This window comes from Myotis nattereri (assembly GCF_964212035.1).
Source record: "Myotis nattereri genome assembly, chromosome: 13".
Taxonomy (NCBI): Eukaryota; Metazoa; Chordata; class Mammalia; order Chiroptera; family Vespertilionidae; genus Myotis; species Myotis nattereri.
The window spans coordinates 3,221,783-3,244,165 of NC_138088.1; the positions used below are offsets into that span (position 1 = coordinate 3,221,783).

General features: G+C 63.5%; 2 protein-coding genes across 12 annotated transcripts in view; both read left to right on the forward strand.

Annotated features, from left to right (window-relative positions):
• Nucleotides 1-261: 261 nt before the first annotated feature.
• OPN4 (opsin 4) lies at nucleotides 262-11,917 on the forward strand (the record flags this gene model as incomplete). Its single annotated transcript, XM_081105180.1, is given in 13 exon segments — nucleotides 262-384; nucleotides 1,488-1,633; nucleotides 2,865-2,998; nucleotides 3,317-3,517; nucleotides 4,103-4,274; nucleotides 4,670-4,834; nucleotides 5,677-5,784; nucleotides 6,656-6,836; nucleotides 8,117-8,260; nucleotides 9,823-9,842; nucleotides 9,988-10,031; nucleotides 10,034-10,109; nucleotides 11,791-11,917. Coding segments are annotated over 13 exon segments (1,641 nt in total).
• A 985-nt stretch (nucleotides 11,918-12,902) lies between these two features.
• LDB3 (LIM domain binding 3) overlaps nucleotides 12,903-22,383 on the forward strand; it is a gene marked incomplete at both ends in the record, with an annotated part of 54,939 nt that continues 45,458 nt past the window's right edge. For 7 of the 11 annotated variants that reach the window (XM_081104380.1, XM_081104383.1, XM_081104385.1 and 4 more), the window contains 3 exons: nucleotides 13,125-13,217; nucleotides 21,569-21,720; nucleotides 22,152-22,227. In XM_081104380.1, coding sequence (XP_080960506.1) covers nucleotides 13,125-13,217; nucleotides 21,569-21,720; nucleotides 22,152-22,227 — 321 coding nt within the window. Of the gene's footprint in view, nucleotides 13,218-21,568; nucleotides 21,721-22,151; nucleotides 22,228-22,383 lie in introns of all 11 variants that reach the window. The other 4 variants (XM_081104384.1, XM_081104387.1, XM_081104390.1 and 1 more) reach the window with 3 other exon arrangements.

Genomic DNA, 22,383 nt, shown 5'->3' on the forward strand with positions numbered 1-22,383 from the left:
TGAGGGCGGTCTCATGGAGCAAGTGCGCGTGTGCACTCCCAGCCCCGCTGCTTAAAGGTGGGGACAGACCGTGGAGCTGAGTCTCCAGACGGTGACACTCTCCTCCTGTGTGCGTCACTGCACACAGAGCTGCCAGCCCCGCTGGCTGCAGGAGCGGCACCTGGCAGACTGGCAGGAAGGAGCTGGGGAACGTCGGAACATCCTGGGCTCCCGTGCTTTTGACTTTCCTGTGGGCTCAAGAAAAGACCACCCCACCTCAGGATGGACCCTCCCTCAGGACCAAGAGGCCCCCTGGGCCCAGCCCGGGAGCCTGGCTGCGTGGCCACCCCCGTCTCACCCAGCAGCACCTCCAGCGTGGACCCCCCTCTGCCCGCCAGCCCCACGGTAAGCTGGGCGAGCGCCTGGGGGCACAGGACCTTCCTCCTCTGTTCTGACCCTCCGGGGGACACCCGGGGTAGGTAGGAGAGCGGAGAGGCCTGTGCCTTGCTGGGAGTCGTGGGCGTGTCACTGGGCATCTCTGAGCCTGCCCTGCAGAGCGGCCTCTGGAAAGAGAGGGCACCGGCTTTCCTGGGGGAGCGCACCGAGGACGAGAAAGCCTGGCCTGAAGGAAGGGGCTGAAGGGCCACACCTGCCCCTGGCGGCCCCCCTTCCTGAGGAGGGCTGGCTGCCCACGGACCCTCCACAGAAGCAGGCTCACTCTGGGCGACTGGGTTTGTCCAGCGAGGGAGGCAGGCGCTAGGTGTGCTCTCCTGCCCCCATCAATCTAGCCAGAGTCCAGGCCACGCCCACAACTGGGGAGGGCGAGGGTACCCTTCGGACCTGGGATGCGGCCTTGGGCCTGGACAGGAGGGGATGGCTCCTGTAGCTACAAAGGCCAGAGCAGGATGGAGACTGGACCAGCCCCGGAAAGGAGTTGGGGGGAGGCGTCTTTAAATCTCTTTGCACCGGCCTCCCTGCAGAGACCCGACACCTCCATCTGTGCCATCTTACCCAGTTATACCCGGGTGCGGGGGGCAAGCCTCTTCTCGGAGGCCTTGGAAAGGGGCTCGGCCCGCTCCCCCCCCCCCCCCCCCCCGAGCCGAGGGCCTGGAATACCACTGCTAACTAACTGCTTGCGCACCTGGAGCAGCCTCATACAGCAGAGAGGGGCCACCTCAGAGTTGGCTCTGCCTTCTCCCACGGAAAGGTAGAGGCATCCTAGCCATGTCCTGTTGCCAGGCGTGTGCCAATCTGTCTTTCCAGCCTCCACGGGTGATTGGAGCCCTCCTAGGAGCCTGATGCCCTGTGCCATGTATGGGAGTTTGGGCTTGACTGTAGGGAGACCTGCATTTCCATTTTAGCCAGCCCCTTGCCAGCTGAGTGGGGGAGGGACCCGGCACAGTGAGCTTACGGCTCCCACCCCGCCCTCTGGGAGCCCTAACCCTCTCTTCAGGGCGATTTGAAGATGACAGGATAACGTGATGCCCTGTTTCTCCGACTTTGTCCAGGCAGCCGAGGCTCAGGCTGCGGCCTGGGTCTCCTTCCCCACCGTCGACGTTCCGGCCCACGCCCACTACACCCTGGGCATAGTGATCCTGCTGGTGGGCCTCACAGGGATGCTGGGCAATCTGACAGTCATCTATACCTTCTGCAGGTGACTGGCTGGTGGGGTTGGGGCCTGGCCACTGAGGGTAGCCTGCCACGCAGAGAAGGGCAGCTCACGCAGCATTGCTGGTGCTGACTCTGCCAGGGCACGGTTGAGCTCCGACAGTGAGGCCAGGGCTAGGCCCTCAATGGTCTCAGGCTCAGGCCTCAATCTTTAAGCTCAGGGAAGGGCCCAGAAGTAGTCCAGGCAGCTCAGTGGCACGTGCCACTTGGGCCCCGGGCACCCCCTCTGCATAGGTGACTGCCCCAGGACACTCAGTCCCTGCCCATTCTGCCCTGCTGTCAGCTCACCTCCACCATCCCTTGCCCCAGTGGGCATCCTCCTTCTGCCTCAAAGAACAGCCCTGGCACCAGGGCCCTGAGCCCTCCAGCCCTCGGCAACCCCTCTTCCTTCCACACCTGCCCTATTCACAGGCCGAATGGCCAAGCCAGGCAGGCAGAGAAGCGGAGCCCTAGCTCCAGGCCTCCTGGCTGAGGTGCCTGTGGGCGAGGCATCTCTGAGCCACACGTCTCGCCTGCAGAGCGGAGCTGTGCTTTCCCGCACAGTCAATGCAGTGTCGCAGCCCGGCAGGTCTGCGTGACTCCTGCTGTGCCGCTGGCTGCGTGTTGTGATCTGGAGGGAGGCACATCGCCAGTGGCAGCCTTGGTGTCTCGTCTGGAAAATGGGTGTGGGGAGAGGAGGGCCGGCCTGTGGAGCACAGCGCAGCTCCGTTGCCCCCGGAGGGGAGGAATGCAGACGCAGCGGCAGCGGTGCTGAGCAGGGCGGCCCTGAGACCGGATGAAGGGGTGAGGAGGGTGCCTGCGGAAGAAGGATGCACAGCTGGGCACAGGGCAAGAGAGAACTTGGCCGGGAGGGGCTCCGAGGAATGAGTGTGTCTGAGGAGAGTGGGGGGTCAGGCACAGGGAGTGTGGAGGGTGAGAAGTGGACACCGCAGCCTGCTCCCAGGCCGAGCAGCAGCTCGGGGGCCTGCTCTCCGCTTCACTCTGCACGAGCCGCCCTCGGAGGCAAGGCTCTCACTTCTCAGCCAGCACTCTGGGCACCAAAGCTGCTTGCTAGGCAGCCGGCTGGCCCAGCGGCTTGTCTCTATAGTGCACACGTGTGCGTGTGTGTGCCTCTCATGTGTGCACAGGTGCGTGTGTGCATGTACTTGTGTGTGTGTGCACCCGTAGTGGAGGGGAGCTCCCCAGCAGAAGTGCCTCTGACAGTGTTGCCCTCACAGGAGCAGAGGCCTCAGGACACCCGCCAACATGTTCATCATCAACCTCGCGGTCAGCGACTTCTTCATGTGCTTCACCCAGGCCCCCGTGGTCTTCGCCAGCAGCCTCTACAAGCGGTGGCTCTTCGGGGAGGCAGGTGGGCACGCGGGCTCCTTCTGCGGGAGGGGAAGGCTGTGGCCAGGGTTCCCAGTGCAGGGTGCCCAGGTGAGGAGGTGACTTCCTCTTTCTTGACAGAGAGTGAGTAGCTGCCCTCAGTTAGCAACAGGGAAGGCTCAGGCTCCAGTCCTGAGGCCTCCGCCAGCCTCTGCCAGTGCTGCAGGGAGGCAGGGCGGAGAGGGCTCAGCCTGCACTGCTTGAGAGGTGAGGACAGGAGCCAAGCACCTCTGCCCCAGACCCTCACTCCCCTGCTTCTGCTGGGCTCCCTGCCAAGGCTGAGACGGAGCTGTGTCCACAGGCTGTGAGTTCTATGCCTTCTGTGGGGCTCTCTTTGGCATCACCTCCATGATCACCCTGACGGCCATTGCCCTGGACCGCTACCTGGTGATCACGCGCCCGCTGGCCATCGGGGTGGTGTCCAAAAGGCGGGCGGCGCTCGTCCTGCTGGGTGTCTGGCTCTACGCCCTGGCCTGGAGTCTTCCGCCGTTCTTTGGCTGGAGTGAGTGGGCTGTGGGAACCTGGGGGTGGAGGGAGGTAGTGTGGGAGGGGCGTATTCAAGGGCAGGTCGGTGGAGTTGGGTTGGCCAGCTGGCAGAAAGGGTCCAGGCGGCTTCCTGGGCCTCGAGGCAGATGAGCCTCAGGAGGCCTGACGAACAGCAGGGAAACTGGGGCTGCATCGTCAGCTATCAGAGATGACCTGGCTCCCCTCCCTGGGCACAGGGGGAGCCCATGTGGCTCCTGGGTGCGAGGAGGGATGCTGAGTTGGCAGTGAGTCAGACAGGCAGGGCTGGTGTGAGGCCTCAGCGGCAGGAGGGTTAGCAGCAAAGGCAATGGCCTTTCCGGGGCAGGACCAGAAAGTGGGCGGAAGCCGGGAGGAGTAGGACCCTGGGGCTCTGGTGAGGCCTCTGCTCCACACTGGCAAGGATGGGCAGCCGTGGGCTTTGCCAGTTGGCTCTCACTGCACTGGGCCGGCTGGGCTGCGGCCAATGTTCCGGGACCCCAGGCCCCACATCCAAAGCCCCTGCTTGGTGGGGAGCCTGCATCAGCACTGCCCAGAGGCTGAGAGCTGCTGCCCGGCCTCCCAGGTGCCTATGTGCCCGAGGGCCTGCTGACCTCCTGCTCCTGGGACTACATGAGCTTCACGCCAGCGGTCCGCGCCTACACCATGCTGCTCTTCTGCTTCGTGTTCTTCCTCCCCCTGCTCGTCATCATCTACTGCTACGTCTTCATCTTTAGGGCCATTCGGGAGACAGGCCAGTAAGAGCTGGGCTTGGGAGGGGTGGGAGGGGAGGGGGCCACGCTCCTTCGCTAGAGGCTCCCATCTGCACCCACCCCTGGGGCACCCAGCTCCAGATTGGCAAAGACAAGCTGAGCACCAGTGCTTGTGGGGCAGGTGCCTAGAGACCAGCACAGCCTGACGCCCAGAGAAGTCTCAGAAGATGGGGTCTTCTGAGGGGGGCTATTAGGCATGTCAGGAGGTCTGGGGGCGGGGTGGGGGGGGCAGAGAAGATACCGCAGGTGGAACCCAATGAGGCAGCTTAGCTGGATGCAATGGAGAACTTTTGGGGTGTCAGGGCTGCCTGCACAGGCCAGGACCCTGGCACCCACTGCAACCCAAGTAGGGTCAGACCCGGACTCTGCATCCTTCCCAGGGCTCTCCAGACTTTCGGAGCCTGTGAGGGCCGCAGTGAATTGCCCCGACAACGGCAGGGGCTGCAGAATGAGTGGAAAATGGCCAAGATTGTGCTGCTGGTCATTCTTCTCTTCGTGCTCTCCTGGGCCCCCTACTCCACTGTGGCCCTGATGGCCTTTGCTGGGTGAGCAACAGCGAAGGGCTGCGGGGCGTGAAGGGGTGAGGGGATGAAGGGGCTCTGGGGCAGGTTCTCCCTCCCTAGTGCAAGCGCAAGCCAGCTGTGCTTACCCTGGAAGTCTGGCCCCAGCCTTCTCCCCCTGCTGTGAGATGCTCCCCTGCTGGGCCTGCCTGGTTCCTGGAGGCGCTGGGACATGCTGGGTTGGGCCTGAGTGCCTGTGAGGGCTGCAGGTGCTGCAGGAGCCCTGGAATCCATGGCTCTCCCCGAGGCTCTGGGTCCTCCACGTGGCACAGCCAGGGCTCCTGCTCCTCTCCTGCCCTTATGGCGAGAGTCGGGGGGACTCTGACATTTGCAGCAGCGTGGACTCAGGCCAGACTTCAGAAGCACTTGGAGGCAGAGAGAGCTCTGAACCCTGGGAAGTGGTGGGTGTGTGATCTCCTTGGACGTGGCCCTCCTGTGAAGTCACTCTCTGAGCCAGGACGGCTGTGGGCATCAGGGCTGGGGTGCGGTGTGGGAAGAGCTGAGCAGGGACCAGCGTCACTGGGGGTGAAGAGGGTTTATTGCTGGCAGCACAGGCTCCGAGGGACAGTGAACCACCCCCTCCCCCCCGGCACAGCTTCCTCCCAGACGCCCTCTCACTGCTCTTCGGGTGCCCCTCACCTCAGATCAGAACTCGTCCTGGCATTGCAGTCCCACCCCTGGGACTGACTGGGCCCAGCTGGTTTGGGCCGGGCTGGGCTGTGCCCGTGGCAGGGCCTGGCCTAGAGGAAGAAGATCCCTGAGAGGGTGGGTGGGCGGGGAGTCTCCAGGGAGGAGCGTGGAAGGGGACCCCAGCTTCTCTGTCCTAGGTATGCTCATGTCCTGACGCCCTACATGAACTCAGTGCCAGCCGTCATCGCCAAGGCCTCTGCCATCCACAACCCCATCATTTACGCCATCACCCACCCCAAGTACAGGTGCAGCCCCAGGCTCCCAGGCCCACTCTCATGGGCATGGAGGGCCTGCGAAGGGGGTGTCTTTCCTGTCTCTGTGTATGTATTGGAGGGGCTCCAGCAGCTGGGACCAGCCAGTGACAGTGGGTGGGCCTGGGCACCTGGGGCCGGTGTGACCTGCTGCCGCTCCACCTTCCCAGGAGGCTCCCTTGGCAACGTCTTATCCTAATGGGGGCGTTTTGGAGCCGAGGCCAAAGGCAGCCAGATGGCTGATCGGCAGTGCTGCCCCTGCAAGGAAATCCCCCCAGACAGCGACACCTGGAGAGACCCCAGCAGGGGAGCTCAGCTCCGAGGGCCCTGGCGGCGGGCATGGTGCTGGCCCGGAGTGCTCTCTGCTGATGGGATCCCAGCGCACTGGCCTCTCCCACAGGAAGGCCGTCAGTGCTTCCTTTTGCCTGGTGGTGTCAGTAACTCACCACCTGCTGGGCCAGCAGCAGGCCTAGCCTCTGCAACCCCGCGTCCCCATTGGCAGAGATGTGGCTGCTGGAACCGAGCCCCTGGCTGAACCTGCTACCCTAAGGCTCTCCCTCCATGCCCTTGGCCCCAGTATCTGTCTGTCTGTCCCCAGTCCTGTGAGTCTGTCGGTATCTTTCACCTCAGCATCTGTCTGTCCTTTGTCATCACTTTTCATGACTCCCAGTTTCTTTCTGTCCATTCCCAAGACCTCGTCTTTTGTGCTCAGGACCCCAATGTCTGAAGTGTCCATTCTCCAGGGGTTCTCTTCCCACTCCCCTTAGCCTTGTATCAGTCTGTCCACCCACCCCTGTCTCCTTGTGTCTGTCTGTCTGTCTGTCTGTCTGTACCCTCTGCTTTAACCAGATGTGCCTCCCTGCAGAATGGCCATAGCCCAGCATCTGCCCTGCCTGGGCCTGCTGCTGGGTGTGTCAGGGCAGCGCACCGGCCCTTACGCCAGCTACCGCTCCACCCACCGCTCCACGCTGAGCAGCCAGGCCTCGGACCTCAGCTGGGTCTCCAGACGGAGACGCCAGGAGTCCCTGGGCTCTGAAAGTGAGATGGTAAGAATGCCGGGCCCTCTATGGCTGGCCATCCCTTCCACAACCAGGCCAGCCTCAGGCCTCTGGGCGGAGCTGCCGCTGAAACTCAAGAACCCCCAGGACACTGGGACACTGACAGGAAGAGCCCCTCCCACCCTCCCCCTCCCACAGCTTTTTCAGGCATCATCCTCCCTGATAGGTAGGGGCATTGGGGCCAGAGAAGCAACAGGCTGGCCCAAGGTCACCCAGCAGCAAGGCCAGGGCTGAGCAGGGGTCTTCCCACTCCAGGCCGTGTCTGCTCCAGGCTGGCACTATCCCTTAAGCCACAGATGGAAAAGACTAGCATCTCTGGTCCCAGATGAGCCTCCAGAGAGACAGACAGGAACTAGCTCAGGGCCCTGTTCTCAGCATGGAGCCCGTCCTCCTGGGAGCCCTGAGAGCCCGCAGGTGCAGAGGAAGGAGCACCGCCCTGGTGCAAGCCTCAGCTCCATCACGTGCTGACTGTGAGCCTGGCTCACCCTCTCTGACCCTCTGTGGCCTTCCCTGAAACAGTTGCCTCTACGTCCACGACTGGCTGGGGTGCCATGGGTGGATACAGACCCTAGGGCAGGGGTGGGCAAACTTTTTGACTCGAGGGCCACAATGGGTTCTTAAACTGGACCGGAGGGCCGGAACAAAAGCATGGATGGAGTGTTTGTGTGAACTACTATAAATTCAAAGTGAACATCATTACATAAAAGGGTACGGTCTTTTTTTTTTTTTTAGTTTTATTCATTTCAAACGGCCGGATCTGGCCCGCGGGCCGTAGTTTGCCCACAGCTGCCCTAGAGCCTGCCCTAGAGCCTGCCCTAGAGCCTGCCGCCCTCCTTGGGGTCTGGAGCTGTGATGCTCCCTGAGGTCCCCAGGAGAGCTCCCTGATCGTGGGCCCCTGTCTCCAGCCACACCTGGGCTCTTCCGCACTGTGCCTACAGGAACCCTCCACCCCTTCCTCCCACTGCCCGCTTCCAGCGGGCTCTCAGCTGGGGGCTGAGGGAGGAGCTGTCAGGGTCCCTTCCCTGAACCGCTGCTGTGGGAGACATCGAGGAGGGAATCTTATTTGTTAACAGAGGTCCAGACCCCCCTGAAGACACACCCATCACCCTTGTGTTAGAAGGTGCGCGCACACACTTACAGTTTGCAGGGATTTGGCGACCAACAGCCCTGCCAACAGTGTCATGGGCCTCACCCGAGTAAATGTGGGGAGGATGGAGCAAGGCCTGGGGGCGGGGCAGGAGCAAAACTGTCTCACTCTCACCTCACAGGGCTGGACAGACACGGAGGCAGCCGCCATGTGGGGGGCTGCCCAGCAAGTGAGTGGCCCGCCGCCCTGCAGTCAGGGCCTGGAGGACGTGGAGACCAAGGCCCCGCCCAAGTCCCAGGGACGTGAAGCAGAGGATCCCGGGAAGGTGACCGGAGACACGGGGCACGGAGCCCAGGGGGTGGCCAGGAGAGCGGGGTTGTCCTGGGTCCCCCCAGCTGTCCCTTGCCCGCCTCGGGGGCCTGGGAGTCTAAGACTGCCAGAAGCTCAGAGCAGGCCTGAGGGCGTCTGTGACTGTGATTGACACACAGAGGCGGTGGCCTCTGTGCTGGGACAGACGCACACAGGAGCGCTCGTGTGTGCGACCTGTGCTCGCACACGCTGTCCCTGCGACCCACAGGAGCAGAGCTCCCTGATGCGTCTCTCTAAGCTCTGCGTGTCACCAGTGGGGGTGGTGCGCACCTCTGTGTAGCTGGAGGCTGGGCGTACCTGGGTGGGGGTGCATGCCATGTGTGTGCTCGTTGCCAGTGCCCTGCGACCAGGGTGTCGCCCGGAATACTGTGGCTATTAAAAGAAAGCCAGCTGTCGCCCAAGTGCCTATGGAACGGAATGCCGATGGCGATTAGAGAAGGCCATATTCTGGAACATGGAAATGCCATGCGCACAGGCCCTGAGGCTGCCCTCCCCCACCCCTGTCCTTCACTCCCACCCACACAGCACCCCCAGCTTCTGGGCTTTCTTGAGCTTCCCTAGCAAGGCCAAGACCACAGGCACTTTTCTGCTGTCCTTCAACGCTCCTCCTGCATGTCCCAGAGAGGGGAGCCCGGGGCTGTCCCTACGGTTGGAGCCTCTGCCCCCTCCAACTTCAGTGTCTCAGGGAGCACCGCTCCCCATGCTCAGCCCCATGAGGACTCACTCCCCAGCCCTGAGCCCCCTGCATTGTGCACAGGCGTAGGGGCCGGACAGGCATGGCTGCGCCCCGGCTTGGGGGGCGATGATAAAAGGCACAGTGCCTGGCCTGGGGGCACACCGGGCTGGGAAAAGAGGGGTGGCTCATCGGCAGGCTCCTAACCGGCGCCAAGCACTGCCACTGAGGATCAGCACACAGGGTGTGGGAGCAGAGGCCAGGCCCCAAGGGTCCCCAGGGAGGCGGAGGTGCAGGGGTGGGGGGTTGCCAGGCAGAGTCGGGGAGCGAGGGACCAGGCTGAGGGAACAGCTGTGCAATGAGGGGCCCAGGGGCACTCGGGATCCTGGGACTGAATGTTGCCCTGTGACCTCAGAAGCAGCCGAAGGGCCCTGGGAGCTGGGGGCAGGGGGAGGAGAGGGCAGGAGGTGGCAGGAGCCTTGGGAAAGCCACCCAAGTGCTGGCCAGAGGGCTCTCCAGGCCGGGTGCTGCAGGCGGAGCCTGGGAGGATGTTGCCCTGCCCGCCTCGGTGTGGCCCGCAAGGACAGGTTGGATGCGTGAGCTGTGGCAGGGCCCCGGAGGAAGCGGTGTTGTAGGGCAGCAGGACTGAGGTGTGGGGGAGCGGCGGGGGGGAGGGGGGGCAGGGGGGAGGGGGGAGCAGGGTGGGGGGAGGTGCCCCAGCACAGGGAGAGAAATGAGGACGGTGGCGAAATGGACAGTGGGGTGGAGGGACCTCAGTCCAGACCTAGGAGCCCGGGGACCTGGGGCCCCTGCAGGCACCTAGACACTCTGGCTCCATCTCTCAGGCCACGTGCCACGTCCCAGAGTAGGCCACCCTGACCCAGGACAGCCTGCCCTCAGGCATGTCCCTCACTGCAGAGGGCCGCAGGAGGCTGCTCCCACGGGCGGGGGAGGGGGGTGGGGGGGGGAGACAGTCCTGGGCTAACAGATGTGTGCGGCTTGTTTTTCAGACCAAGGGGCTGCTCCCTAGCCCGGACCCCAGGATGTAGGGCCCCCTTGGCTCTCCTTTTCCTCTGGGACACGTCCAGCCCCTCGAGGCCCCTCACACAGACCCAGGATCAGCCCATGAACTGTGGGCTTTGGAGTGGCCCTGTCACCATGGTGTGCTGGATTCACATCCTAAAACACAGAACTTCTGCCACGCCAAGTGCTCTGCACCCACTTCTCATCTGGGAAGCCTGCTCCCCCGGCTCAGCCTGAGGAGTGGGGCCAGGCCTCCTGCCTCCGGGCAGCTGCTCCCCGCAAGTGTGTGTGTGACTGTCCTGTCCGAGCAACGGCCGTGGCGATGCTCCACGGGGCTCACCGTGGCTGCCCTGCCTGGCTGGGCGCCTCGCAGGGCGGAGGGCCGGCACGCGCCCCCCTCCACCGCGGAGCCTGTTCCTCGCCTCGGCCTCTCCCTGCAGCGCTGCCCGCACTGCGCCCACGCCCGTGCGCACGCTCCTTGTCGGGCACATACCCGCATGCACTGAGCACGTGTGCGCACGCACTGTGCCTGTGATTTCTTTTGCTCGTAAATCAGTGGCCTTCATCCCAGGCTGTGCCGCTCAGACAGGGTAGAGGGAAATAAAAAGCAGCAGTCTTGATAAACTTGGTCTCTGTCTGTTGATGCCAAAATGGGAGGGAAACTGCAGGCCTGAAGAGTGTGGGCCCACAGCAGTTTCTCTTCCTCCCTCCCCTTTTCCCCACCTTGTGACTCTCTCCCGAGGCTCCTGTCTCAAACTATGAGGGGACGAGTGGAGAAGGGACAAAGATCAGGCTTGCCCTCACCCCACTACCCAGCGGGCTGCTGTTACCAGAAGCGGCTCCCACCCAGCCTGAGGGTGCCATCTGCTCAATGGCTGTCTTGGGTCTCCCAGGAGAGGCAGATCGGGGGGAGGGGCTGGCCTTTACCTTTAAGAGCATCCTTCCTACTAGCCCTCCCTTTCCCCAGGGCAGCATCAGGCAGGTCCCCAAGTCCAGAGAAGAGCCTGTAACTCCAGGTACAGCCTAGCCCGTGGCTCCCCCTGCTCCCCTTCCTGCCTCATCCCACACTGTTCACGCTGCTGGTCCTCTCCGTCCTGGAAGGACAGGCCTCCCTAGGAAAGGGGATAGGGCTGGGGTCAGGATGGAGGGAGGGGCGTGGGGAAGGGCAGGGGCTGGTATGGGGGCGGGAAGGGGCGCTCTGAGCTGCTGGCCGCCTGCAGGCGCAGCAGGGAGAACAGGCTGGGCCACATGGCACAGGGCAGAGGAGGCGGGACGTGGAGGAAGGAACACAGTCCCTCCTTGGCTTCTTCCGAGTGGCAGTTTTGTGATCTTGGGCCAGGTGCCAAATGCTGCTGTGATATGGGGACTCCTTGCACCTGCACGTTGTCTGTGCCAGGCCCAAGGCCCGAGGCGGGTGCCGGCAACGGGGAATCACTTGCTCACACCCAGGCCTGCACTCAGTGCTTGGGCCCAGCCCAGGCCAGAGCCCTGTGGGAAGGCCAGGGCACAGCTAAGCCAGTTGCCTTCCCCGAGCCTCAGTTTCCCCAGCCAGGGGCCAGGGTGAGCTTTGATCTCTCTCCAGACAACCCAGGGGTAAGGCTTCTGAAGGTTTCCTGGCCCAGAGGCCACACTGGCAGGAGTCCCGAGGGTCCTAGGCCCTCCCAGAACATGCTGTCTCGGGGTTGTGGGCTGAACACACTGAACACGCTGCCCTCCCTGCCCCCCTGGCCCCATGGCCCAGCAGCTGAGCAAATGGCATCTCTCCTCCTCCCTGCCCCCTGCCATTCCAGCGCAAAGGGCACAGGCCTGACGTGCCTGCTGGCAGCTGAAGCTTTCCATACTGCTGTCAGGTTTTCCAGCGCAAGTGAGCCAGGAGGGCCAGGAATAACCCCTGGCCCCGAGGGTCTGGGGGTATGAGCCTGCCCGGGGCCTGCATTCAGGCCCTGTGCCCAGGGGTGCAGGCAAGACCTCCCCCCCACGCCCCACCCCCAATCTGGGCATTGGGAGGCACCTGTGGCTACCGGGAGCTCGTTTCTGGCCCGAGTCCCGTGGGAATTAGCCCAGGCTCCAGGGCGGCCGAGTCCTCTCCCTGCGTGACCTTGGGACAGGCACTTACCTCTCGGAGCCGGGCTCCAGCTGAGGCGCCGCCTCTCGGGTCTGAGGGGATGAGCTTGTGAAGGGCCTGGAGCTGAGCTCAGCCATGCCCACAGCTGCTGCTGTTAGGATGAGCTTTTGTTGTTAATCCTCGCCCAAGGGTATTTTTTCCACTGATTTTTAGAGAGAGTAGAAGGGGGAGGGGGGAGAAAGAGAAAAACGTCAATTGTCTATCTCCCACATGTGCCCTGACCAACTGGGGACAGTGGTTGAACCTATAACCCAGACACGTGCCCTTGACCAGGAATCAAACCCGAGACCCTCTGGTGCGGGCTGACACTCTAAGCACTGAGCCGCGCAGGCCAGCATGACGATCGCTGCTGGGCCGGCACCACCTGGGGCCAGTGACGGGCCTCCAGAGATGAGGCTCCGTGCAGGCCAGCTGGAGGCTCACCTGCCCTGAGGACCACCAGGGCTCCAGGCCACACAAGGTACAGCCTTTCACCAGAGAGCACAGGGCAGCATAACCAGAGCCCCAGAGCGCTGCCCAAGGGGCTCAGCTATCGTCTTCCAGGCCAGGGGTGGTGCAGCTGGGGAGAGAGCCTGCGTCCTGCTCTCCAGGTAGAGGGAGCAAGGAGGGGAGAGAGGGAGGCGAGAGCATTGTCACTGACCTGGCCAGTCCCCGTCCTGCCCCCGGGGTGCTGGGTGCTGGACACCCCTCCCCAGGGGCTATATTAGCCATATGAGTCACGGTGGACTGCTTGGGAGGCCTGGACGGGCGGGCACAGTGTAGGGTTACAGTCCATTTATGGGCGCAGCAGAGGGCAGATATCAGTGTCGATGGCATTTGTTCCCAGCTATTCTTAGGAGCCTCTCAGAAGCGCCACACAGCCCAGCCAACAGCCAGGGACAGAGCAGGCACGGCTGGGTCGGGGTTGGGGATCAGGGCAGAGGCCTGGGCTGGGGAGGGTGTGCGAGGGCCTCTCACTCCACTCCTCCGTCCACAGAGGCTGCCGCTGTCCGCACCAGCATGTCTTACAGCGTGACCCTGGCGGGGCCTGGGCCCTGGGGCTTCCGTCTGCAAGGGGGCAAGGACTTCAACATGCCGCTCACCATCTCCCGGGTGAGTGTGCTGCCGCAGCCTGGTGCTGCAGGGGTTGGCATGTTCAGAGAACGGTGTGTCTGTCCATCTGTCCGTCTTCCTCAAGGCTCTTGAAAATCAGAGCACACCCCACCCGCAGTCGGGGGCTGGGATTGGCGCCAACTGAATGTTGCCGGCCATAGCCCCCTGGTCTCTGTCGCAGCTGTTTGCTTCCCAAAGTGGCCAGCCTGCGAAATGTGGAATGTAATGGGCAAGCTGAGGGTGCTTTAAGCCAAGAGGGGCTGGCAGACAAGGGAAGGGAGGATAGCCCTTCCTCGGCAGGGTGGGCTCAGGGTGCCCCCAGGCCAGGAGTGTCTCCCTGGAAGTGGGCTTTGGGGAGAGAGCACCCACAGGGTGGAGCGGGCTGGTAACGGGGGCGTATAGGTAGATGGGCTGACTGCCCACCTTGCTGTCAGGGCTCAGGGCTGGATTCGGCTGGTTACTGGGCTCCAGCACCCATTCCGTCTCAGACCCAAGATAACAGTCCCCTCCAAGGACCTGGCACCGGCTGGCCTCCTGAGGTTGGGCCTTCCTCCCTCACCTGCCTAAGCCCCTGCCCATTCACCAGGGCTGCTTACCTGCCTGTCTCACATCTTATTCCCATGCTCACCTGCCCGCCAGGGAACATGACCCTGTCCTGCCGGGTCTGCTTGCGATCAGGAACGGCACTGCCCGAGGGCAGCTCACAGACTGCTGACTGCTGGGGCGCTGACACCCAGCGAGAGGAGCAGCTAGATCTGCTGAGAGAACCTTGTCTTAACCACTGCTGAGTCCCCAGGACCCACACCAGAGCCTAGAGCATAGATGCTCAGGCAACATTTGTCAAGCAAAGGGACTCTGCGAGTCTTGCAGAGCTGGGGCTGAAGGCCCTGGGTCCCGGGGTGGACTGTGAGGTATGTGAGGCATAGAGCAGCCCCCAGCAGTCCTGGTGTGTGCACAAGGGGGCCGGCAGAGGCCCCGTGCTGTCACGGGAGGGTAGTGGGTAGGCAGGAGTGTCTGGTTGCTGCCCACCTGGAAGATAGCTTTTTCTCAGGACAGGGAAGCACCGAGGTGGGCAGCTGGGGAAGGCCTGGCAGCTGCTTGGCAGGGTGGTGGGAAGCCAACACCCCCATTGGAGGAGGAGTCCTGGTTGTGGAACTTGACGTGGGCCCTTGGAGAGACCCCAAGGAAAACCCCTCAGGGTGCTAGGGAGGCTGCATTTCTCGGGGGTGGGGTGCTGGCCCGGGAAACGACCTTAGCCTCCCTCGTCCTGGAGAGCTGGCTCATTCCAACTTGAGCCCGCACCCTCCATCCAGACTACGGGCCGGGAGCCGGGGCCATACTCAGAAGACAGCCAGGGCTTGCACCCCTGCCTCAGGGTGTGGTGACGCGGGCCTCTGAGCCCAGGACACCCTGCACGTCCCCATCCCATGGCTGAGGTCTCCTCCCTGTCCACTCTCACTCTCATAGGTCCCCTGGCCACCCCACCTGGGACTGAGCCCCACCCTGCCCCAGCCCCAGCCCCACCATCCTCAAGGCCTCCTTCTGGGGCCCCCTGCCCCATCCCTGGGGTGGAGACCAGCCTCCTGGCTCAGTGACGCCAGGATGGCCATGGCCTCACCAGGGACTCTGCCGCCTGGCCTGGCCAGTGAGGCTGGATGCAGCACAGGGGCCTGAAGCTAGACAGAGGAAGCATGTCCTCACTGCAGGCACCAGGTATATTGGGATGTGCTGGAGCCATGACTAGGGGGACTTTTAAGAATAGAACCCGCAGCCCAGACAAGGCATCAGGGCAGGGCACATGGCCTCCCTGCTTCCTACAGGGGCACCCCCCAAGTTACCAAGGCCATGGAGCAAGCTGGACGGGGCACCGGGCCTCCCCGGGGCTTGGAGTCTCTTGGTAAGCTGCTCTGGTAGCTGCTGATCCCCGGACTGGGGTGCCCCAGGCTCCGTGTTGCAGGCCTGCCCGAGCCCCCAGCCCTGCCCTCCCCCAGCGCTGTGGTTCTGCCTGCTGGGCTTCTCCAGGCCCTTCTGCACCAGGAACTTCTCCCCCATGGGGGTGCAGGGCCACTCCAGCTGCAGTTCACTTCCCACAGGGACTGGGGGCATATTGCAGAGGGGGTTCCCGGGGGCAGGGCCTGCCCCTTCTCAGCAGGAGCCTCCCTCACGACCACCTGCACTGAATCCAGAGCAGGTGGTCAGTCAGGCAGGGTCAGAGCCAAGCAAACAGGCTTGAATTTGCACAGGAGCTCCTGTGGCGATCCCTGCCCCCACGCCTGACCCTTCCCCCCTCCGGCTGGGGCTGGTAGAGGAGCACTGGGTGGGGCCAGGCACCTGTCAGCTGTAGCTCCTCCTGTGGAAAGGCTGCCGCCTGCCGCCTGCCACCTGCAGGCTGGTGGGAGCTCAACCCACCCCATCCTGCCCACAGGCCCCTCAGCATCTCCCCTGGGACAGCAGCAGCCCGTCCGGCCTCCTTTCTGTGGGTCTCAGCCTGAGGAGCCATAGAGAAAGGGGTTCAGAAGGCAGACTCAGAGGGTGGAGGGAAGGGCCTTATTTATCTGGGACAGGTGCTGGGCCTGCAACTGGAGCTGCCCTCTCCCCGCCTTCCCCACCCCAGCAGTTCTCCAGGAAGTGGGGGAGGGGTGGGAGCAGCAACAAAGGCCCGCCCACCTGTGCCAGCCTGTGCCAGCCCCGCTGGCCACTGGCCCAGAGTCTGGGCCTGCTCTGGGCCTTGCCGCTGGGTGTACACTGGGTCCTCCCCTTAATGGGAGAGGCGTGTGCTGTTGTCCAGCTCTGCCCCTCCCAGCTTGTCACCTTGGAGAGGTGGGTTCACCCTGTAGAAGGAAGACAGTGGCTTTGTGAGATGCTATGGAACCAACGGGCACCTTGGAGTCCTTGGCACCTGCTGTCCCTGGGCACTAGTTGTGAGAATGGCGGGGAGAGGGCCTCTGCCTGGGCGGGCAGGCCAGGGACCGGCCCTGTGGACCAGCTGGCAGTCTTCAGCTCCAGTATTTGTCAGACTCTGCCAGCTACAATGGGGACCAGAGCACAGAGGGTCCCCAGGGAGGGGAAGGCCAAGACTATTCTGGGGCAGCTGTGCCGGCAATTCCTGGAATCCAGAGCTGCTGGAGCTGCTGCTTAGGCAGCGCCTCCAAGTGCTGACAGGCCGAGCTGTTTATAGCCTTTAAGGTCAGGCCAGCCTCCCAGGCGCCCCCACCCAGGAGCAAACTGGAGAGCCCACAGGCCCTCCACGGGAATGCGTCCTAGCGGCCCCTCCCTGGCAGACCTCCCTGCCCTGTGACGCCCGAAGGCAGTGGGCTCGAGGCTGGCTGAGGTCCTAGAGACCAGAACCTCCAAGGCCCTGGGCCGACTTCATGGACCGCCCCAGGCTCCAGGGCAGCGGCAGCAAGCATGAGGAGGCCCCTGGGCCCTGCTGGGCGGCCCTCCAGGCTGGGAGAGCTCTGTCTCTCTCTACACAGGCCCCTCCCGTCCAGGGCAGAGTCTATGGTTGCAAAGGCCCCTAGGACCACGCCTCCCCTCTCCCCAGGAAGCGTCTTAAGAGGGTTGGAGGGACTTTGCCGTGTCCCAGTACTCTGCAGGCCCGCCGGGAGGGATGTGCCCCCGGGAGCATTCTGCAGGTGACCTCCCGGACACAGACGGAGCTGTGGGCCTGGACTGGAGGAGGAGAGCTCTCGAGAGACCCTCGGAGGGCCAGGGAAGGGGATGGTGTGGTCAGCTGGAGAGGAGCCAGGGACCCCTGGCTTTTGGGCACAGGGAGGTCGTTGTCCTGTGTGGAGTGTAGGGGCCAGAGCGAGATGGCTGGTGTGAGCCGCTGGGAGGTGGCGGAGGCAGGGCCTGCTGTCCCTTCCTGAGGAAGCCTGAGGTGAGGAGGGAGGGGAACGTGCCAGGAGGCGCTGGAGCAGGTCAGACAGCGGGGAGAGACTTTATCTTTAGACTATTTTCTTAGAGCAGTTTCAGGTTCACAGTAAAATTGAGGGGAACGTACAGAGATTTTCCGTCGCCCCCCTCCCCCCACCCCTGCGTATGCACAGCCTCCCATTGTCAGCCTCTCCCACCGGAGTGGTGCAGTTGTTACAGCTGATGAGCCTACATGGACACATCACCATCACCGGTTCATTAGGGCTCACTCCTGTTGTTATACATTCTGTGGTTTTGGACAAATGTTCGATGACATGCGTTTACCATCCAGTGTACAGTGTTTTCCCTGCCCTGGAACCCTCTGTGCAAGGAGACGCTTTTTGAGCTTAGATAAGACTCTGCCTTGCTTATTGGCCAGGCTCGGGTGGGAAGTGGGGCCATGGGGAGACAGAAGGGTGGGGGATGGAGCAAGGCCCCAGGGGAGTCCAGATGGGACTCTAAGAGCGTGGCAGGCAGTAATCTAATCGCACAATGTTAGCTGCACTGAGGGCTCCACGGGAAATCCCCCGGGAAGGGTGGGGAGGAGATGCTGGAAGCGACACCATCCCAGCATCCACCGGCTGCCCTCGTCCACCCCCCCCCCCCGCACCCCTTCCATCACCCTGGCATGGACAAATCCGGAGGGGGAGGCAGGCAGGGCCTGTCTGCTTTTGCGCACGGGGAGAGATGGCTGGGGACTTCCTCGGGGAGCGCAGCTGCCCTCCAGCTGCCCTCCAGCTGCCCTCCGCTGCCCTCCGCTGCCAGCGGCCTGGGAACTGAGGAGACAGGAGCCAGTGGCATGGGTGCCCCTGAGCCCCACCGGCGCCCTGCTTCCCCGGCAGCCTGGACAGAGCATCTCTCCCCGGCGGGTGCGAGGCCCTCCAGGGGCAGCATGTGGCTGAGGCTGCTCAGCCAGGGAAGCCCTGTGCACCCCACTCTGCCGGCTCTGGCTCTCCCAGCCCCGCCCTGCTGGCTCCTCCAGGGGGAGGAGCTGGGGCAGCACTTGGCTCCTCAGCTGGGAGCTTCCTTGAAACTCCCTCAGCTCTGTGCCCGCCTTACACAATTCCCCGTTAACAGTGCAATGCTCGCCGCCCTGGGACCAGGGTGTCCTTCTCTCCACACGCACAGGGCATGGGGCTGGCACTGCAACCTCAGGTCTGGCTCAGGCCAAAGTCCATGCTCGTCCCTTCACTTCCTCCCCACGGGCTCCTGCAGGTGGTGGGGCCACAGCTGCTCGCTGGCATCGTTAGCCCTGTGTCCCTCTGGGGCCCCTGAAGACCCGGCTCAGCAGGTGGAAGGACTCCTGGTGGCAATGTTGGCCCCAAGCACTTTGAGCCCATCTGCGGGAACCTGTGAGCCGAGACGCAGGCCTGGAGCTCTGCCAGGACTGGTTCCCAGCTGGTGACAGGAGAGGCGGAAAGTGCAGTGGGATGAAGCAACGATTACAAAGAGCCCTTCAAATGCTTAAGAGGAGAAAAACTAAAGAAAAGAAAACCCCCAAGGATTTGGCTGCTTTGGGTCCTTCCTGGGGTGAGGAAAGCAGAGAGGGATAGGGTCCAACAAGAGACCCATGTGTGTCTTATGCCTGGACCGCACCCTTCACAGCGCGGGGCTCCGGGCAAGAGCGCAGGGTGCCCACCCTTCTGTGGGCCCACCTCCCCTGCGGTGGGGAGGGATGGGATGACCCTTGGGCCCAGCTGGAGATCCCAGCCTGCACCCGCCTCTCTGTGGAAAGCTGGCAGAACTGAAGAGCACTCGCTGCAGGAGGGTGGCAGCCAGGGTCCTGGATCTGCTCAGTGGCCAAAGGCCAGGCAGCTGAGCCAGGATGGGCAGACACAGGTGCAGGGAGAGAGGCGCCAGGGGCAGAGGAGCCTGGTCCTGACCAGGCCTCAGGGAGGCCGAGCTCTACCCTGGGGACAAGGACCACCCATGGGTACCTGAGGCTGCCGGGAGCAAGGCAGGGCCTGGCAAGGGGAAGTTTGGTGTGAGCCAGCCCGTGCCCAGAGAGGCTCCAAGCTCAGGACATTCCAGATTCCCCAACCCCACCCCCACCCCCTTCCTGAGTTGATCTGGCCCAGCCTCTCTTGGATGTCATTCTGGTGTCCTTGCTCACACTGTCAGCCACCATGTTCTGGACATGGCTCTGGGCCTGTCTGGCAGTTATCACTTCTGTAGGCAGCAGGCCTGCCCTGCTGTCTGGGGTCTGTGCGGACAGCACCCCCTCACCTGGGAGCTCCCTGCCGCAGGGTGATGGGTCTTCTCTGTGGTTCCTTAGAAGCATCTGGGGAGCCCTGGTGTGGGGGAGTGGGATGGGGGGCCCTGCGGGCAGTCCACGGGAGGGCAGTGGCCTGCTCACTTCATCCCAGTGGGAGCCCCGGAGCTGTGCTTTCTCTGGCGAAGCTGGCCTGGTGGGTGGAGGGAGGGACCGGCACGTGGAGCAGCAAGTTGAGTGAAATGTCACTGTCGATTAGAGCCTTGGTGGTGGGTATTTGGGTGTTCAGAGTAAGTCTGTTCCACTTTTGTAGACAATGTCTGTATAAGATGCTGGGAGAGCACAGGCCGGAAGAAGCCAGGAGGAGGGAGCGGCTCCTGCCTCAGGAGTCCCTTCTCAGCCGGGGTGTTTTGTGTCCTTTGCTGTTGCTTTTGGGCCCTGATTAGCGCCTGTGTTGGTGGAGGCTCCTGGGCCTGGGCCGGCAGGAGGGTGGTGTGCAGTGTGAGAGGCGGGCCGAGCGGTAGCTCGGAAGTCCTGGGGAGCAGGCTGGACTGCAGGCCCACTGGCAGCCGCGTCCTGGGTTCGTTTCTTTCCTATCCTCATGGTCTCAGCAGACCCAGGGCGGGAGGCTGCTCTGGGCAGAGGTGGCTGTGCAAGCAGGTAGCACTCTTGCTGTGGTCACGGGGTCATCCGCTCGGTTCGGGCCGCCCTGCCGAGCGCACCTGGGCACAGGCTGGCGGGCAGTGGCCGCAGGGCTCTGGCTTAGGGGAGAGTCCTGCCGGGCCAAAGCCCTGTGAGGCTTGACACCCAAGGACAGGCTACTGTCCCCGCGTCCTCTCTGGCTCCTTCTAAGATGGTCCCGAGACCCTGGCCAGAAAAGAGCGTCTGCCAGCATCAGGAGCCGGCCTCGTCCCTGGGCCCAGCCAGGACGGTGGGGCCATGTGCCCAGAGAACCAGGAAGGCTGGCTGGTGGGCAGTTGGGGAGGCAAAGCCAGGCTCCTCTTCCCAGCGCCACTCAGGGTGGGGCCTGCCTGGCCTTCCACACGTTGCGGTCACTCCAGTGATGCACAGCGCCACCTGGCGTGTCCTCAGGCGTCTCAGGCGTCTTTAGAGGTGGGGCTTCATCACATTCCCCGAAATGTCCCCGCAGCGGCCACCAGACTATTTCAGGTGACGTCACGAGGCCTCCAGAGTCTCCCGTGATGGCCCTGCTGGCGGGGTCTCCACAGCCCCAGGCGCTGTGGCGGGAGCCAGGTGTGTAGAGCGGGGCACTGCCCATGCTGTCAGTGGGGTCGGAGCCAGAGTCTGACGTAATGTTCCTGGGGTGTGGCCTTCCTGGCATTGTGTGGGGTGCTCCAGGTGGTGCAGGCCTGGCATTCTGTGATGCGGGGGGAGAGGGGGGGCAGACTCTAACATTCTGTGTTGTCATTAGGGTGCAGGGTTAGGGAACTGGCCCCCTAACCCTGGCCCCCACCAGCACATCTCCCCTTCGGGCAGGATGAAGCCAGCCTCAGAGCACCAAGCCCTGCCCCGTGTGCCAGCCTGCTCACCCGGCAGGGTTGACAGCGCCCAGCCTGCTGGGCTCCCTCGCATGGCAGCTCTAGGCACTCACACGAGGATGCTCTGTGAGGGGCTTCATCCTACCTGTGACCTGGCAGCATCTCTGTGGTGGTGCTGAGCCTGCTCCTGCCTATCGCCTCCCTCCCGGAGCTGGGAGGTGCTTCGTGGGTTCTCAGGTGCAGGTGGTACAGTCAGCAAACTGGCAGCAAGAACCCGTGTAGCCCAATGGCTCGGCACAGGGAAAGTTCATTTCTCACTCATGCAGCATCCAGTGCAGCGGGCTGTGGTCATTCTCCTCCAAGTGCGGCCCCAGGGCTCAGGTCTCTTCTGCTAGTAGCTCAGCTGTCCTCTGGGTCCTCTGCATGCAGTCAGCCGGTGAGAAGAGAGAGTGCAGGGTGCAGGGTACAAGGCCGACTGCTGGGGACAGGCTGGGGGAGCGTGCACCACCTCCCTCCACATCCACCAGCCACACGCAGACACAGGCACTAGGAGACGTGGCGGCTGTGTGCCAGCAGGAGGGATCGGCTGGGGATCCGCGGTGCCAGCCACAGTGTAAGACAAAATGGCAGGCCTCTACCCATGACTTCAGGTGACGCTTCCCTGAAGCCTGGCCCAACCTCAGGCCCACCCTCCTGATGCTCATCCCCCATCTGCGCCCTCTCAGATCACACCAGGCAGCAAGGCGGCACAGTCCCAGCTCAGCCAGGGGGACCTCGTGGTAGCCATCGACGGCGTGAACACAGACACCATGACCCACCTGGAGGCCCAGAACAAGATCAAGTCCGCCAGCTACAACCTGAGCCTCACCCTGCAGAAGTAGGTGGAGCCCTCCTGACGGGGAGGCTGGGGGTGGGCCCAGCCCTGTGCCCAAGGTCTCGCAGGGCAGCTGGGCCAGAGGAAGACCAGGCCCAAGTCATCGCCAAGCACCTCCACGTCTGTGCTTCACTAGACAGACGAGGCTGGGAGGGTGGGTCTGGTGCTGCCAGGCGTGGGCCGTCAGGCCTGGAAGCCAGGCCTCCCTGCTTTCTCTCCTCCAGGCAGCCCCCCAAGGCCCCAGCAGAGGCCCGTGGCTGCCCAGTGCCCAAGGCCATGCTTTTCCACCCCGGTTAGATGAGCGATTTCCTGGAGCCACCCGCCTGCCGGTGGGCAGTGGGTCTCGGGCTCTCTGCCCGGCCTCCATGGCTCTCTGCGGAGCTCCTGGCCCAGGCGTGACTGTCTTCACGTGGCCTCATTTCTGGTTTCTCCAGGTCGAAGCGACCCATTCCCATCTCCACGGCAGCGCCCCCGATCCAGTCTCCTCTGCCAGTGATCCCCCACCAGAAGGTAGGTGCTGACTTGGTGGCCGACTCCACTCCCCGATGCAGCTCCTGGGGTGCAGTCCCATGGCAAGGGGTCAGTCCTGCCCCCCCACTGCCCGCCGTCGCTGACCCTGGGAAGGGGGCCGGCCCTGGGAGAGGAGAGCCTGCCTGAGTGCCACCT